The 19266-nt window shown below is 37.1% G+C and overlaps 1 protein-coding gene across 4 annotated transcripts in view; it reads left to right on the forward strand.

The window, feature by feature from the left end:
* Positions 1-19266, forward strand: part of FSD1L (fibronectin type III and SPRY domain containing 1 like) — a 33932-nt gene that overhangs the window by 1758 nt on the left and 12908 nt on the right. For all 4 annotated transcript variants that reach the window (XM_051643068.1, XM_051643069.1, XM_051643070.1 and 1 more), the window contains exons 2-9: positions 2853-2948; positions 3848-3979; positions 7332-7433; positions 10282-10304; positions 12694-12815; positions 16577-16786; positions 17110-17208; positions 18945-19071. In XM_051643068.1, the coding sequence (XP_051499028.1) occupies positions 2853-2948; positions 3848-3979; positions 7332-7433; positions 10282-10304; positions 12694-12815; positions 16577-16786; positions 17110-17208; positions 18945-19071 (911 nt within the window). The remainder of the gene's footprint in view (positions 1-2852; positions 2949-3847; positions 3980-7331; positions 7434-10281; positions 10305-12693; positions 12816-16576; positions 16787-17109; positions 17209-18944; positions 19072-19266) is intronic.

The following is a 19266-nucleotide window of genomic DNA, read 5'->3' on the forward strand; positions in this document are numbered from 1 at the left end:
AAGTTGCTTGAGTGCATTTACAATCCCCCTCACCAATTTTCCATTATATTGCCACAGTTAGTATGACAGGATTTTTTCCTAGGCCTGAGGCTCTGTCAGAAACAGAGTTCTGCATTCAGTCATGTCATAAGACTTCAGTGTGATCTTGACCAAGTTGATAACTTGATTCTTAAACAGAACTGACATAATTGTTTATCAAAGTTTACTCTAACTTTTATGAGGAGCCTGCTTCAACAGGTGTTCTGTGGCATTAGTTACCAGCTATTCAAAGAAGGATAAATTGTCTACATTTATGATTCTGTCAAGTCTATAAGCCACCACATGTTGCAGGGCTTCCTATTTGTTTTCATATCCTTTTATGTTCTTCATCCCTTGGACATCTGTTATTTTATAAATGCAATGCATTTTTTTCTGCAAAGACTGTATTAGATTCAGAGAATAAGACTAGAACATAAAAGTGAAGAGCAATATGAAGCTCACCACCACCAGCAGAAATTACTTCTGTAATAAACATGCTATGATGTTTTGAAAACAAATTTGAAACTGACCTCGTTTAGCATGTGCTAGCCAGATAGAAGTCTAAAATAAAATTATTTTTAATGGGATTCTGCAAAATACTGCATCTGTCAGTGGGCGATAAATGTAAATTTCCTTCAGTGTAGCAATATCATGAAGCTTTACTGAGCTTGGTGCTGTTGTAATTATTTTATGAAGTAACTTAGAATCTAAATCTCAACTGCAGCTTAATTGCTAGCTTCTCTAGCACCCTTTACATGTACTTGTAGTGGTTTTCAGAAATTCCACTTAAAGGAAGAAATGGCATCAGTGTTGTGTTCTGAATTTGGCATGTGTCTCGATGTGTTTGGAAGAAAATCTGTTTATTACATAGTAATTATTAGAAAATGAGATATGTTAGCGATTCCTGAAAGCTGACTTTCTGTTCTGGTGGCTTGTGCATTGGGAAAAACTCTGTCTACAGCTGGTGGATATTTTTAGCCTCTTTCATCTGCATTTGTAGAAGGTGTCTAATCTTGTTTGGTTTGACGACCAAACCTGATGAAGTTTCTCTTTGGAGAAATTTGTAGCTTACTTAGATAGCTGTACAGATCCCTGTTTGGTCAGTTGATTTTAAATTTAGATGTAGTGGAAAACCTGGACAGCCATCTTCCAATTGCTGCCATATATTTGGCTGTATAAAGGTTTTCTAAGTATTCTTCACATGTAGATATTTTCCTTTAATCACATGGAGCTGTAAAAACGAAAAGCTTTGTTCAGTAATACATAAAAGACTAACTTTTTTTTCCATGTGGTAGAACAGAGTAAGCCCTAAAATCCTAGTTGAAAGAGGATAGGGAGTTTTCTTGTTCATCCAAATTGACAGGTACGTTTATAGGATCTAAGGCTTAACTGAGGGCTGTCTGACATGTGAAAACAATTGCCTCTGGTCAGGAGTGAATGCAGAAGCAGCTGGTTGGACAATGGTATTTCATCTGCCAGTCCGATGTGTACAAAGTTGTCTTTGCACATGTTCAGTTTTAACCAGACAATGAAAAGATTCTGTAACAAAGTGATCAAGACTTCTTGTCCTCTTTGTTTCTGAAATAAGCCAGTCTCGTCCTTTTCTGCTTCCTCAGAGTCCTGATTTTGATCATTGCTAGCTGGTCCAGTGTATCTTTACATAACACCATCACAATGCCTGTAGTAAATGCAGTAATATTTCGCTTTCTACTGCTATTGTTTAGACTTTGTGAACATGACCCTGTGCAGACAGACAGTGCGCTAGAGTACCAATAAAAACATCATTGCAGATTCTTTGAAAACTGAGGAGGAAGGGGTCAGAAGAAACCGGTATGAGCATGGTTTAGGATTAGTGGAGATTCCCTATATGGGACATACTTTTGAGGATCGCTGTGGATGTTGTGAAGGGATAAAATAGTTTTCTTGCTTTAACACATCTAAGTGATCTAAGTAGTAAATGATTGTTAAGAAACTGTTTATCAGAGGTACCTTTGTAATATCTTTTTGGTGTTCTGGCTGGTTTTAAGTTGTGCTTATTAGCTCGCCATGCCTGGTTTTCCTAAATGTTGTTAAGAAACAATGTTAAGCTGAGTAGCTTGAAACTCACAGTCCAGCTGATTAATAACATTTTAATTGCAATTAAGACAGCTTTTACTCTTTTTTTAACAGAGCCAAATCTAGCATTTTAGAGTCAGATTTCTTTCTAGAACTTATCAACCAGACTAAAGTATTATCCTCTATTTTTACTTGCATATGCCAATATGCTCTGAGCTTTCTTTATGCAGCTTGACTTAGTTTTAAGTAGCAAGTGTTGATGTATTTTTGTCAAAGTCTTAGAATACGAGGCTGACTGCTTAACAAAATTAGATTTGGTAGTCTGACAATAGAAAATGCTACATTTTGTTTTTTCTGGTTTAACTTTTACTACCTTTTTTGATTTTAATTGTTTCTGTATTTGGTTGTACAACCTCTAGCTTTCTCATCTGGAGAAGCTGTACACAGCAGAGTCTAGTGCCAGTAGGTAGTCTGGTTATGACTTGGGAGCTGCAGTAGCGTGGATAGCAAAGCATGTGAAACTGGGATGTATCATAAAATGGATTTTTGGTTTCTCTTAAACTAACAACTGGAGATCTCCAGTTCAGTGAAATGCTTCTTAGAACCTTGATACTCTTTTCTAGCAAGATATGTTTCCTCATCGCATCAGAATAAGAGTTGAATTCACCCCAAGTGGAATGTGTATGATGAATGTCCAGATATGTTGAAATAGTGATGGTGAAAAAATTACACAGTTCTTTTACAGCTTCTCTAAATTTTATTTTTTTTTATAATTCTAGGAGACTCTGCAAAGGATTGTGTCTACTCTAGCAAACAAAAATGATGAAATTCACAACTTCATTGATATGCTGAATCATACAATAAAAAATGTTCAGGTATATATATTAAGGTTCATAGATTGTAGGTGGGAGAGCAGCAGGTTTCCAGTTTTGTCAGTATCAAACTGTGTGGGTTATTATGTAAGTTTAAAATATATCTTAATGTTGGAGCCAAATAGAAAAACATTTGATTTTTTTAAAATCTGTCTCTAGTGGAAAGTTTTGGGTTTAGTTTTTGAGTGGAAAGGTATTGTGGGATTTGTGTCAAAAATCTGGATCTGATGCGAGAGCTCAAACTCCTCTGTGTTTTTTTTTATGACTTACAGTCTGCTTGGCAGGCTGAAAAATGAGACCATTCTGATACCTGAGAGAAAATTCTTTGCTGTTTTTTTCAGTAGTTGCAAACTCTTGGACTTCAGTGAAAAGTTAAACCTAATTTTTAAAGCATCTGCAGCAGGATATTTAGATTCCTTTAGTGTGTCCGTAAGATTTAAGTTGTTTCATTTTAAAGCTGAGCCAAGTTAACTACAGAAATTGAAATCACCCAGGAGATCTGTAAGCTAGTTTTTTGAGTGCAATTTTTAGTATCAAAATGTTTTATATGGAACTGGGTGACTACCTCCTTACAGACATCTAGCAATCCATATATAATTGTGAGAAGGAAATCAAGGCCTTTGGGCATGAAAAAAGGTTTCCAAATATGTTGGCTCAGTGCAAGTTTTAATATTGTGGAATTTTTGTTGATTTCAGCCTCCAGTGTCCTGACATAAAGTCTGTTCAGTATTTGTCCAACATTCTAAATATGTTTTTCCCTTTTGATAAGGTGAGGAGTAGGAGTGACAAGGTATGTAGTGGTCGTAGCAAAGTATGTTTGGACAGGCATTATGACTTTCAGTCTATAAGAAGGTCTGCGTTGTCTCCAGTACAAGTTACAGTGGTTTTGATTATTTTCTCAGGTAAACTCTTCTAATGCAATCAGTGAGTTGGATGAAGAATTTGATGGTCTGTATTCCATATTGGATGAGATGAAGGGGAGTATGACCAACACTATTCAGCAAGAAGAGGCCCGTAAAATTCAAGCCCTGCAGGTAACTGTGTAACTACATCTGTGAATTTTTGCAGCTACATAGAAGCAGTCTAAAACTGCTACTTCAACTGAAAACTGAGATTTTGATAGTGTTGCAAGAAGTACAGTAAGAGTAAATTTAATATTTTCTTTGATATAAGTGCTTCTCTGGTCCCTTCTGGGATTAAGGGTACTTCACGGTCTCTAGCATATTTATGTTCCCAACATTGTTGTGTAGAAAGAAATTGGTATTATCTGTAGAACTTGTAGGTGGAGAGTCACTGCATAGGAGCAAGACGTAGATACGTTTACTAACTCCAAACTAGAGAGCAGCTTCTGAACCAAAATTGTTTTTTCCTCTTTGGAATATGAGCATCTGAACCTGTAGACATGCCTAAGTGATTTGCTTGGGCATAAACTTGAGTCGAGAATTGCACCAGGTATCCTTATCAAAAGGATAAGGATACCTGGCCATCGTCTGCTTATTAACATCAAGCAAATTGTGTGTGCAAAGAGGAAGACAGCTGGGCACAGGTTACAGTGTTGCCTGCTGCTAAACCTGGTAGGTGAACTTCACAGCTAGTAGTTGTGCAATTTCACATAGGAGAATCATTCCAATGTATTTCAGAGAAATAGAAACAAAAATTTAACTTTGTGAAACACGTATAATGTTTTTTCCAGTAGCTTATAGGAGGCTGGTTCTAGCTTTCAGAAAAACTAGTTGCATGGGGCCAAAGGACAGTTAAAGCTTGTAAGCTGAAGCTGCTTTTCCAGCTTTTTTTGTTAAATTATTATAGTTGCAGCATTCTTCTGTCTAGTTCTTTTTGCTAATGCCAAGCAGTAAGGAAGATTTTTGTTCCTGAAAAATGGTACCTTCTTGTGTCTAGTAATTTTAAAAATTCTAGGAGCAGTTTCCTGAAACAAATTCCATAGGCTTATTTATAAATTGTTTTATGTTCATACTGAAAGACTGGGTGTAAAACATTCCAGAACTTCTGAATCCACAACTTAGGTTAAGCACTTAAGTGCACTTTCCACTTCCAATTTAATCTTTCTCCTCATGTATCTGTTTTAAGTCCTTCTGAAATTTCTCAACAGACAGAAGTCTAACCACAGCCAGGGACACTATATGTCAATGGTTGAAGAATAACTGCTTCTTAATCAACAGCTCACAGGATAAATTTAGCTGTGGAATGTATCAATTATTCTGTTTTATAGTGAAGAAAAACTATAAACTTAATTTTGCAAGTAATGATTATTGAACTGAATCAACTGTTTTGATCAAGATCAGATGTGGTTGAACCAAGTTCTTCTGAAACCTTTTCAGTGTGGTACAGCTGTATCAAGAGTTGCTGCCTGGTATCTGTGTTGAACAGCTGAGCTGCTACTTAGTCAGCAGAGGATGAAGACAAATGGAATGTTAGAGAGCACTGACACAGTTGTTAAGTGCCCTACTTGTCTTTCAACTAAGTCTGTTCTCTAGCTTCATTCCCAAAGGACATTCTATTTACTTGATGGCAGACCAAGCTTCTGTAACTGAAGGCACAGCAGGAATGCTTTTCCCAGCAGTCAAACTACCAACCTAACGGATGGAAATTGTTGCATTGAATACAGTAATCCAAGCTATTATCTTTGACTGGAGCTGAAAGTTTGTTTTGTATGAGAAAACCAAGGAACTTTAGTGAAGTCTAAACATCCTGTTTAAAGAGATGCACTTGCTTAATTTTTTTGTCCTCTTAAAGTGTTTGTACTGTAGGTAGTCTTCTGCAGTATTACTAGATGCCCTTGTTGAGACTGTTGTAACTTAAAATACTGGGACTACATAACAGTGGATAAGGGTGAAACTTTAAGTATTTAGACTTACTGCTCCCAAATAATTTCCTTGGAAGTTAAGGCTGAGAATTTAAGTTCTGCCTAAACCCTTGCTTTGAAAATATATTGCTTCATTTTGGCCCAGTGTATTTTAATGACATTACAGTATTTATTTTTAGCTTCCAAATGCAGATGCATGTCAGTAAGATGCTAATGTAAGCATCCAGTTGCCATGTCATTTCTGCAAAGCTGTTTGGAAATGCCGCTGGCATTTGCTTCTCTCTTTTGAGGTTGTTTGGCTGGGATGTTTTAGCAGTATTATGGCATATCTGAGTTTCTCAGCATTGGATATCCTCCAAAGAGGAGAGCTGCTGTATTAGATGAATGACACCTTGTGTTAATGGCATGCTTCAGAAGTTATCTGGAAACTCTAGGAAGTTCTAGCTGTTGGACTGGTTCCTTGCTGCTACTTCATCTTTGACCAATAAATCTGAGGGACAGCTGGCAGCTGGCCCACGTCAACTTACTACACTTGCCTGGACTAGTTACACTTCTGAAGTGCTTGTGACCAGTCTGTTCTTGAAGTTGATGCAATTGTTGTTTGCTTTTGAGACAGTGACTAGGGCAAGCTGTCTTTCATGAAGTGTTTTAAGAAGAAAGTTACTTGCGCTTCACTTGTTCTGGGGTATTTCGGTAAGTATCACAGGAGTAGAAAATAAGCTGTAGGTTGAATGGCAGTGCTGGCAGGTTTAAAATGCTGTCACAGTTTGAGGATCAGCAATTAAACCAGAGACAACAATGCTCTCCATCCCGTCCCCTTCCCACTCAGGTAGGGAAGGAGAGAGAGGATGAGGGAGAGAGACTTTCTGGATTGAAAATTAAACTGGTTTAACCTACAGTATGTTTAGGATCCTATATTCAAAACTAGTATTTTCAGGAATATACCCGTAGTATGTAACATCAAAAGTTCTCTGACTGTTTTATATGCTGGGAATGGCAGTTTACTAATAATAGGAGTTTTAGAAGTATCTCTTTTGTCCTTCTTCCTATGCTTTCCTTCCTCTATTACCACCTTTTGCTGTTGATTTTCAGAATTGTCTTGTGATGATTCTGAAACTGATTTGAGATGTAAAATGGTTGCCTTTTTCTAGGCTGTTGCTGCATTAAAAAATACCAGTTCATTGGTGTAGTGCAGTTCTATAAACAGAAATTGCAGTGTATGCAGTTTTAAGCATTTCTTTGCTTCTGAAATCCTGGTTTTGGGAATAACAGGCCTTAAAATTAAATCTGGCTTTAAAGTCAAACTTCACTACCTATCCAACTTTCTCCCCGTTGGTTTTATAGGATGTGCCTTTTATCATTGTGCACTTGTCAAGCATGGTGAAGTTCTAGTTAACACATTTTGTCAGGTGTAAGCCCCTGATTAGGCCAGTAAGTAGTGACAACGATTAAGATAGTAAGTTGTGACAAATGCACAGCAAAGTCATGTACATCTTGTACTCGTAGTTTGTAGACCACTTTTTAAATGTGCCTGCATCAAATTTTTCTTACTCTCTCTTCAGGATCAGCTAAGCCAGTGTAGTAATGCCTTAGAGAGTTCTGAAGAGCTGCTGGAACTTGCTGCACAGTCACTGGACATAAAGGACCCTATGGAATTCTTAAAGGTAGAAAACATTGAACAAATGTGCATAAGGTAGATGACTGTATTTGTCTCAATTTGAAGTATGCTTTGCATTACTGTACTGGACCCTGCAAACTTGCCAGAAATACTGAAAGGATAAAGAGGCATTTAAAAATACAGTTAATGCTCTGTTGAGGAGGCCAAGTCAAGTACTATAGTAAGAGAAGAGCAAAAGGAATGCATTTTCCTGAGCAACTGTCAGTGATAAGCACACTTACACTAATGCTAGGTGAATGAAGCTGGAATGAGGTAAAATAAATCTTGAAGTAACTGAACCAAGGCTTAGAACATGTGTGGTGTCCAGCAGTCACAGCCATGTCAAGTGACCTGTCAGTTGCCCAGTGTTGTTGTTACACAGCACTTGGAAGGAGTCTATATTCTAGCTACAGCCGTTGTGGATGATAAGATTATTTGCTTTGCAGAACTTCATGCAAGCTGTGGATCTTTAATTTACAGCCCTGAACTCTAAAGCTGTCCTGAAAGATCTTACGAAACTGAATTCAGGGCAACTCTTCTGCTCAAACCATGTAATGCATATGTATACTGTGTAGTTAGGAGCCTGGATTTGGGCCTCACATTGTGATCAATAAAAATAATGTGTACTTCACCAGAGCAGACTTGTAAACAAGGTGTATAACTGGTAGAGTATACTTGAAGATTAATATAGCAGATCTACATATACACTGACTCAGTACACTAGGCTTGCTATAATAATCCATGTGTTGGTAGTGGGGCCAAGACGCAATTACTTTTGCCTTTCTGCATTTTAACAGGAACAAGGATACAAGTTACTCTAAAAGAGTGGGAATGAAAGCTGTTTGCTGTGTCACTGACAGTTTTTGACAACTTGTTTGTGTGCTGCCGTGCTTCCTGAGTGTCAGCTTTGATTTATTTGCCTTGAAGAGTGACAGTTCCTAAACTGAGTCTTTTTCTTAGCACTTAGGTTTGAGTTGTCCTTTCTGTCTCGTCATTGTGATGTGTAAAAATTAAGATAGTTCATGAGCGCTACTCGGAACAGGGCTTTGCTTTTACTCTTAAGTTTCTTTTCAGATATTTTCAATGGTTTTTTTCAATCAAATACACTAGGGAAAGTTATTTGAATGTTTGCTGGGGGAAGAAACCTCTTTAAATTTGGAGTCATAGGATACCGAAATCCAATTCAGTGCTCTAATATCTATTGACACTTGTGTTATTCTAGTATTCACTTGTAAATGTGCCTTGGATGTGGCATATTAAGGTAATATTGCCTTGGCTATTAGCTGGCTAAATCTGTTGCTCCACTAAATGGAATACCAAGTTCTCCTGAAAGGGTAGCTCCAGCCCTGACTCTTACTGGCACAAATTTTCTTTGGATCCCCTAGTAAATCCCTAGTAAAAGGAGAAACTAGCATAAGACTAAACCAAGATAATTTTAATTTTTTTTCTGTCTTAGATTTTTGTTGCTTTCTTTGCTGAATTGGCTTATCTGGACTATGAATGCCAGCAGACAGGAGGGGTCAGTGGTTAGATAGGATGTAACTTGACACTGCTGGGCAGCTTATCTGATATGGGCTGACAAACTTCCTTGTTGGTATTTGAGAAACAAACTAAACTCAAAAGAGTTAAGCCAGCAGTTTTGCAGAAGACTTTTCACAGGGTCCTGGCTACCACATATTCTGCAAGGCATGGAGGTTACAAAAGTGTTTTTTTTGGTTTTTAAGTAGCTCTGTTTTTGTCCACTCCTGTCATACAGGAAAAATCATAGAATGGTTTGAGTTTGAAGGGACCTTAAGGGTCATCTATTTCCACCTCCCCTGCCAGGAGAGAGACTCCAAGCCCTTTCCAGCCTGGCCTTCAACACTTCCAGGCAAGGAGTATCCACGGTTTCCCTGGGAAATCTGATCCAGTGTCTCACCACCCTCATAGCGAAGAATTTATTTCTGATGTCAGTGATTTTTACAATAGCTTTAGTTTGAGGTCAAACAAAGCTAACTCCTAAGCTAAATTGTTTCTGAACAACTTAGTTCTTTTCTGCTTTCCGCTTCAGGAATATAAAATTGATTTTATTTGATTGCTAAAAATTTTATTTATAGCAGGAGTAACTAAAGTTTTGGGGGTTTTGTTTTCTGGTGGTTTTTGTTTGTTTCTTTGGTTGGTTGGTTTCTTTTTTATTGAGTGTACTTTGTGTTTAATTGGAAGTCCTCCACTTTTGGTTGACTTTAAACTGGGATGCTACTTCATGTTTGTTGTCTCCTCTTTGGAAGGGAAAGTAGTTCAGCTGAATTACAACTAGATCAAGTAGTAATGTTAGCTCAAAAAGTGGATTCAACAGATCTAGCTAAGCCACCACTACTTCAACAGTTGTTTTTTTTTCTTAGGTTTGCAGTTCCTCTTAGTGAAGGACAGAGATTTTGTCTTTCCAAATACCAGTTAATATTTATCTTTGAAATATAACATCACCACTTCTACCTCTGCCTCAGTGGTATCATTTAGATGCTGGGAAAAGCTATATATTGTTTTGAATAGTGACATATGGAGAGAGCCTTTTAGCAAACATTGCCAGAATAGTACGGTTACTTTCAGAGGGTAAGTTAAAACGAGCCCTGTTTTTTATTTTGGTGTGGTTATTTAGATCAGTTTTTTCCCAGGTGATATGTTATTGCAATTCTAACCATTCTATTAACATGCTTTATGGGAAAAATTCATCTTGGAGCAAATGTTTAACTCATTTTGATCTTCAAATCTGAGCAATACAGCTGAGGTTGTTCTCAGCCTTCTTGCACGTTCCTGCCATTGATACTTGCATGGAAATACTAACTACTTTCTCTTTCTTCTCCCTGACATGCATCAAGGCTGCCAGACAGATCAAAGATAGGTACAGTACAAAGTCTATCGCTTTGGTGTCTTTGAATTAATCTTACCCTTGAAAATGCATTTATTTTGAAAGGGTCATAGTCAGCTTAAGTCAAATTCATTAGCATTTTCCTAAGTATTTGTCATGATACAACAATTTTTGAAAGAGAGCTAAATTTTTGTGTTTCTTTGGTAGTGTTTTTCCTTGTTGGCCAGTGGTCTTCCATACCGTAATAAAGAAATGTTTTTATCACAGGGAAGTAGAGCTCTGCAGCAGCTATAGTAATAATAATAATTTTTATTCTTGTTTCTGTAATTATATAATGAATAGCATATATCATTAATAATAATAAACGTATGGTTTATTATTAATAGCTGATGGCTGAAATTTAATAATGTGTCAAGCTGACTCTGTCCCTTTAAAGTATGAGAAGAATCTTGTTGTTTGTCTGTTTTAAGTGCTTACAGACTTTTGCTAGCTAACTTTCCTTTTGGATGTTAAAAGTCTTGTAGCTCTTGAAATATTTCTAATGACATCACTGTGACTAATGTCAGTAAAATTGCTGTTCCTGATAGCTTTCCTTTGACCTGTGTCTTCAAATGGTAATTTAGAAAGCAAAACTTTGCTGTTTCAGAATAAATACTAAGGCCATTTTTGTTCAGTTGGAGGAATGGTAACTACATTCCAAGAGTCTGACTTTGGGTTCAGCAACCTTATTATAATATGCATTGTATTTTCTAAGATGGGTCATGGGGTGTTTCCAGCAAATGTTGCTCTTATGGACATAATATGTTGCTTTTCAATTTACGAGTTTCAAGAAAGGATCTGATTGTTTAAATTGAAGTTTTGTGCAAAATGAGTTACTGCTAGAGAAATCAATATTTGCTTTTCCAGGGGTAAAGATTATGTCCTTAAGAAATCAGAGGCATAATGACAGTGGTGGGAATTTTAATTTTTTTTTTTTTTCTGTAATAAGCATCATCTTACTCTTTTAGTTTCTTGAAATGCTGCTTGATCTAACACTTTTGAACCAATTTTGGCTGGTGCTCTAAGATCAGTGCCTAAACAGATATTAAAAAACTTTCTGAAGCTGACTACTCAGTGTTCTCTTACTGCTAGTAAGAGGATTATTCTTCTTTAAGGAGAGATTTACTCTACCTGTCTGGCTGAGCAGTGGAATCTGCCAGACAGTCCATACTGAATTTCATAAGAGAAACTCTCTCTTTGAAAATCAGTTGACCTCAATTTCATAATTGTCTTATATCTCAAAACCGTAATGCTTCTTATTCTTGTCATGCTTATGTCTTTTAATACTTCATATTTCCTCCACCTTCTTCACTACCTTTTTTTTTTTGTTTTCACCATTCTTCAATGTACCTGTAGTTAACAAAAGATTTTCTTGCATACCAGTGAAGTACTTAATGTGTGTCACTTCCTGTGAGCTGTTTAGAGGCACCACAGATTTGTGGGTATAAACTGGATACAAGTGTTTGCAGCTCACTCTTTCATGGTGTGCATGTTACTTTCTAGTTAAGAATCTGTTTTTTAAAACAGGAGTTAGGACCTGTGTGCTCTCTAAATCAATGTTAAATTGTGCTGCATGGCTTGATGTCTTCAGGGTTAGAGAACTATACAAGAGACTTGTCCTTTTGTTTGGTAATCTAGTTGATGAAGAACAGGAGTGTTTTAGAAGTATTCAGAATAAGGATGTGCTAAGATTTTGGAAGTGGAAGTGGGAGTTGTGCTTTAGTGTCTCTTGTAAGACTGATCTGATACTTGCATGCTCCAAAGCAGTGTGGTGTCTGTAACCTAAACACTTCATCCGCTTGAAAGATCAGAGGTAGATATGAAATCAGAATATTAAGCTTGTTCACTGCTACTTATAAATGCCATCTGAACACTATTTAAGGTGTGAAAATATATCCCACTTTGGAGGTAATGAGTGGATCTTGTCCAGCAGAAAATTCTTTGGACCTTTTTAAACTAAAGGCTTAAGTTTCAAATATCTAAATACATAAACGTGATATTGATGCTGCAGTACTTACGTTTTTTAATTCTACCTAATTTTGTGTAAAATGATTAAAATTTTGTCTCATCAAAGTTTTTTCACTAATAAAAGAAGTTTTAAGCTTTTTAGTAAATTATAGTATTTCTTTGCCTAGTAATATGGAACAACTGGTAGCATACACCATACTAATTTTGAGACAGTCACATTAGCAAAACTTTATTTTGGAGTCTGTGCCAAATGGTTAACAGCTATCTATTAAAAAATGTTCTGTTTTTTTCATTAGTGTTTTGGCTAACTGTTTGAAATTAACATTGCATATTATCTGATGGCTGTTTTTGGAAATGGCTGTAGGACTTAAACAATGCAAAATTTATTTTGCTAATGCTGCTTTCTTGACTTTAGAGTCACAATGGCTTCAGCGTTCCGCATCTCTCTGAAACCAAAGGTCAGTGATAGCATGACTCATTTGATGGTGGACTTCACTCTGGAAAGGCGCATGCTCCAGGCTGTAAAGTTTTTGCCAGGTAAAAACTGTACGCAATGAGTTTAATTTGTTACTACATTAATAACTACTGTATTTAAAAAACAAAAACCCAAAAAACCTCACCTCTTGCACCCTAGTAAGCAGATTTTTCAGAGTACCTAAACTCATTTATCGGCTGTTAAACTGAGTACCCTGAGGTTAAGAGTTTTATTGTGTTGCTTTCTGCACAATACAGCATTTCAGAAAAGAACATTGATCTTGGAAGTGTTTTTTCCTTGAGGTGTCAGCTTCTCTGTGCTTCCTGAAATCATAAGGTTCTGAAGACTGTACCTGCTAGCTTGATGCTTAGTGACATGCCAAAATCTTAGTCATCTGCAGTAGTGTTATGCATGGAACTGTAAGCTAGTATGTCACTTAATAAGAGTGGAGATGTGGTTTGAAACACGAGAGAGTAGTAATCTACTCAGGCAATGATACTAATACGTAATACAAAACATAGTACATAATTCCAAATGTGTATTGATGCCTTTATTTGTTGCTGTTTGAAAGTAAACTTAGGTTTCTGAGGAGGAAGGATCTGCAGGAACCACCAGCCTGTGAACTGACTCTAAGCCCCATCCCCTGTCCCCTGTGCCGCTTGGGGGCAGGAGGGAGAGAAACCAGGAGTGAAGTGATTTGGGGCTGGGAAGCAGGGAGGGGTGGGGGTAACATATGCAAGCCCTGCTCTTGTGTGTTGTCTGTGTCTTGTGTGTGTTTGATTAGTGTGAAATTTAATTATTTTTTCCACAAGTTGAGTCAGTTTTGCCTGGGACCTTAATTGGTGAAGAACCCTCCTTGTCCTTTGTCTCAACCCAGGAGCTTTGTCCTCATCCCAGTTTGTGTGTGTGTGAGGGGGAGTTGAGTGAGCTGCTATGGGGCTGTTCCTTTGTTGTCATATTGGGCCCAAACCATGACAATGTCCTTTTATTCATACTGCTTTTCTATTTAAACCACTTTGCCTATATTCCAAGAATATATTGATAAAAATACTGCTGGTAGGGGTATAAATTGTTTCATCTCTAGGTCACTAATCCAAATCTATTAAGGACTTGGCAGCTTCAATTTGTGTTCAGGCGCATTTATCTTGTATGCCACAGATGCGGTATGTGGTAGCAGGTGTAGTAAAATTACCAACATCGTTCCTAATGGTCAGCTAGCAGCTCCTAGCCAGAAATTAATCTATTAGTCTTAGACTCTGGGTGGCAATTATTGCTCTGTATTTCATGGATAAGGGAACAAGGTAGGAAGGCTGATGAGAGTGCATGTTTCACAGGAACGGAAGTGTAAAGGTCTAACAGTAACCATCAATAAAGTCTTTTATCAAGATTAAGATATTATTTAGTATGACCCTTCTTATGCTTTCATTGTCCTTATCAAATGTAGAAGAATGTAAATTATTTGGGCCTTCAATTTGTAAATAGGAAAATTAACTGGCTGTGTATCAATCTTGCTGTCTTCTACTGTAGTGCCAAGCTATCAAATTACTCTTACACCAAGTGCTTATAGCTCAAACTGTTGCAGGCAAAATTGCACTGAGCATTGATGGACCTTCATACGTGAGAAAATACTAATTTTGTGGACTGGGAAGCTTAAAACTGATTTGGTGTTGTGGTAATGCACATGTTTGAACAGTGCTTCCCAGAATTATGCTTAAGATTTGGTCACTCCAAACACTTGGAGGACTCTCTATCTTTTCCAGAGAAAAAATAGCTGGGGAAATGTAGCTAAACTTACAGGGATATATTCTGAAACAGTTGTCTTCATCTTAATCTTTCTTTTGCCTAAGAAAAGATCTTACTGATAACACTCTCAAATTATTGTTGAGTGACTTTGAAACTTGATGGCAGATGCATGTGATTAACACTTGACAATTTGTCATGGTTTAACCCTGGCAGGCAGCTAACTGCCACACAGCTGTTTGCTTGCTCCTCCCTGCCACAGTGGAGCAGGGAGGAGAATCGGAAGGGTAAAAGTGAGAACTTGTGGGCCAAGATAAAGACAGTGTAATAGGTAAAGCAAAAGCTGTGCATGTAAATTAATTAATTTGCTGCTTCCCATGGGCAGGCAGGTGTTCAGCCATCTCCAGGAAAGCAGGGCTCCATCATGCCTGACTGTTTCTTGGCAAGAGAAATGCCATAACTCCAAAGGTCCTTTCCTTCCTGCTTTTTCCTCCAGCTTCTACTGTTGAGCACGATGCCATATGTTATGAGATGTCCTTTTGGTCAGTTGAGGTCAGCTGTCCCAGCTGTATCCCCTCTTGACTTCTTGTGCCAACCTACTTGCTAGTGGGGCAGTATGAGAAGCAGAAAAGAGCTTTATGTGGCTCAGCTCTAACTAAAACCCTGGTGTTACCAAAACTGCTTTCCAAAGTGTAGCACTGTACAAGCCTTTATAAAGAAATACAATTCTGTCCCAACCAAAATCAGTCCAGACTTGAATACTTCTGCTTTCAGTCTTTTCTCTGCTGCTTATTTGTTCTGAAGCATTTTAAACCTATACCATCAGTTTCAGTGTAATTCTTGCTTGGCTTAAACTGCAGGGATATGAGGGTAAAAAGGTGTGTTTTGGTGGTGCTAGGTTAAAGTATTTGAACAGCTCACAAAGAGAAGATGTGAAGTAGTGTGTGTAAAGCAAACTAGGCCTTCTTCTTCTAGTGGACCTTCTTATGGCTAGGAGGTGATGCTTATTGCCACCAGTCAGGGTGGAGGGGAATCGCAGCTAACAATCTGCTCAAGAAATAGTTGTTTTAAATGCATGAAGGCAATTTGTATCTAATTAGGACTTGTTCACTGGGACTTAACTATACAGAACAACACAGTTAAGGGTTTGAGTATGAAAAGGGATGGTTTTTGTCAAACAAAATGTGCAGGTCTATCATTTCCATGAATGCATCAGTATTGTACTTTCCTGATGTTCCTGCTTGATACCTTGACTTACAGGTAACTTTGAAATCTATTTCAAGCTTTTGTGAGTGCTGAAACAAAGGAAGAGCTTTTGCAGATCCTTCCTCCAAAAAAGTGCAAACAAGAGAACAACTTACTGGCTTCCTCCAGCAAAAATCTTCCTTTAATGTATTTTAGAAGCTATGAAGAGTATGTAAATGCCTCCTTTTGAAAATATTTTCCAGTGAGTTAAGTGCTTTTTGATTTAAAGGAAACAGACTTCTATTATCTGTAAACAAAACTTCAGTCTTTTCGCTAGTGAGTCTTAGGAATTATTTCCTCCTCTTTCAAAGAATGAAAAGGAAACAAAACTAGGTAACTGCTGACTGGCTAGTGGAAACTATTACACTGTTAGTTGTCTGTAGTGCTGGAATGAAACCTAAATTGTATTGTTTGAGGGCTGCAACTACCTTATTTACCTTCCAAAGACTCAGAAATAAAAGTTTGCTTCTTAATGTTAGTTTTGTGTAGTGTTATTTTAAATGTAGGTTCATAATTTTAAGTCCACTCTGCTCTAGCATGCCTTTCTTACTGCTTCCAAAAGGAGATCAGCCCAGCTGACTGAAAAAGCAAACATCTAGAAAATGTACTGGAAATGTTTACTCTAGAGCTAGTGCATATTTCTCCTTCTATGAAATGCACATTCAGTGAAAACAATATGCCTGGTTTTCTATTGTGCTTTACTAATGGAACAGATCACCTAAAAGGTGTGACTGTGACTGTGCTAAGGGCAACTTCTGAACTCTAAATCCAAGGACAACAAATTATTATTCAGGCCATTCTCTTCTTTAAACGGATCCATATATTTGTCTTTCTGCAGTCCCTAAAGCTCCAGAGATAGATCTAGCAGCATGTTTGGTTGCTGACAACTGCATAACGGTGTCGTGGAGAATGCCTGAAGAAGACAGCAGAATTGATCATTTTGTACTGGAGTACAGGAAAACCAACTTCGATGGGCTTCCTCGAGTAAAAGATGAACAGCGCTGGGAGCTGATAGACTATATTAAAGCTACTGAATATACATTATCTGGTAAAGGTTTTTTATACATCAAAACCAAGAGTACTGATAGAATTTTTTTATGCTTGGAAGTTATGCAAAATGTCCATTTTTCTGTATGTAATGAAGCCTCCATTGCTTCTTATTAGTCTTGGGTGCTTTGTACAATAGTGGCTCTGTATTTTATTTTGGCTTTGAGGTTTTCTAAAAAATCATGTACTAAATGAAGTTAATGCTGATATTTAAGCTTGTTTTTTGCAGATTGAGATAAATGGAAGACAGCTATATGGAAAAAATCTTAGTTTTGAAAAAAGTGTCAGTAATTAAACTAATGTTTCTAAACATTCACTTTTTAGGTCTGAAATTTGATACAAAATACATGAACCTTAGAGTACAAGCTTGCAACAAAGCTGTGGCAGGGGAATACTCTGATCCTGTAACTCTGGAAACCAAAGGTAAAATTTTAAAGATTCTAACCTTAGATGTAAAGAAAAACCCTGTACTTACTGTTCCTCCTTCATATGTAAACTTGTATGTTAAGTCTGTTTCAGAATTAACACTACCAAAACATGTCCTAAGTGAAGAGGACAACAACCATTTCTGTAAAAGATTAAGAAGCTTGTTGGCACAAAGTTGGTCTTTCAGTGTTCAGACACTAAAAATGAGGCAGTGATGTAACTGTCTTCAAGAGCTTGATACTGGTGGTCTAGAGCTGTGGATTGATAGTATTATGTGCTGCTACATCATTCCAATGTATAGCAAGGGAAGATGAATGTTGTGGCTAAGCATAAGTAAGACTCTAGGGCACCTAAGTAGTTGGTGTAGTTGGCTGGTTATTGGCGCTTAGTGTGTTACAGTTAATATATTTGTGTAAATATGTGCTGAAAAGGATTTTTTTTTACTTTGCAGCTGTAGATTCTAGTCACTGTCAAAAGAATAGGCAGCTCCAAATTGTTTTAAGTTAAGTCATTGTTTTAGAAATCAGTGGTCTGAGGATGGGGGCTTGCTAATACTGTTTTGTAAATAAACTAGAAGAAAAATTTCAAGTGATGTTTTGTGACAGAACACAAAGCTATGATAGAAATAATGATGTTATGATGGAAATAATGGTCCTGAGGCTCTAAGTGTAGCCTAGTCTGTAGTATAAAGGGCAAAATGGCTGATGTGAACTGGATAATGAAACTATACATTCTGTTATCTGTGGAAGTTACTTCCTAAAAATAAAACTGTGTGATTTGATTGAGCTGAGGGACATTCTAGTAACTCTTCAAAACTGATTTTAAGCAACACTTAAGCAACAGTTGTTGTCAGATATAGTATCCGTGTAATAGCCACTGATGTTCATTACTCCAATACTAGAAAAATAATTTTCTTTTTTATTATTTGGACAGTTACCATAATTTCTGTATTATTTTTGATGTTTCTTTGTGAGTATTTAATTCACTTCCTTTAATAATAGGCTTACTCAGTATACTTGTCCATGTGTTTGCCTTAATTGTTTTTTAGACTTGGGTACTGTTGAGCTTTAAACTCCATACATCTCAAGTATACTTCTTTGAGAGGCAGACTATAATATCTGATGGTATTAGAACACTTAGAGTATAGTCTGTAAATAAACATCTTCAGAGAACTTGGCATGTGGTGTTAGCTTTGTTTTCTTGGATGAAGGACTTGGCTGCAATAAATACCAGGTCTCTTCTAGTTGCATACATCCCCCATTGTTCTTGTTTTTGCATTTGGCTTCACAGTTCAACTCTTTCTGCTTGTATGTGCTATCCTGTCAGTTCAGTATTCTCCAAGTTTGCAATCCTTATCATAAACACCTTGTGGGAGAATCAGTGCTGCAGAGCATGTAAAATAAGTATACCTGTTGGAATTACTCATGATTGTAAGAATCTAGGGAGTTAGCTCTAATTAGCAGAAAGCACTAGCTGAATTTAATTGCTGATACTGCAGCATTATAAAGATGAAAAAAGTTACTTTGGAACCTATGCACTGAAGCTAGATAGTTTAGATTTATTTAAAAGGCTTCTTACCTTGATTACAAGCATCAGACTAAAAAGCTGGTGTTTCTATTAAGTTAAGTAGTGCTTTGCTACCATATTGCTACTGCTTAAATAATCTTCTGTGAATACCACTGTTGGGCGAGAGCATTATGCCATTTCACTGTTTTGCATTTTGTCTTGACCAGCATTTGTGTTCAGTTTGGACAGTACTTCATCTCATCTGAACTTAAAAGTTGAAGATAACTATGTTGAATGGGATCCTACTGGAGGCAAAGGCCAAGAAAAAATAAAAGGGAAGGAAAATAAAAGCAGGTAAGAACAGTTTTGTAAATATTTCTGTTGACTGGGAGGTCTCATCTGGAAATAAAATGAAGAGAATGGGGGGAATTAAAGCACTTGAGAGCAATGGGACAGCAAAGGAATTTTCATTCAGAAATCTTTCTCTTTTTTATTTCCATTCCTCTGTCACACAGATTTAGGGGCTATTTATGGAATCTACTGGAAATG

Source organism: Apus apus, chromosome Z (genome assembly GCF_020740795.1).
Source record: "Apus apus isolate bApuApu2 chromosome Z, bApuApu2.pri.cur, whole genome shotgun sequence".
NCBI classification, from domain to species: domain Eukaryota; kingdom Metazoa; phylum Chordata; class Aves; order Apodiformes; family Apodidae; genus Apus; species Apus apus.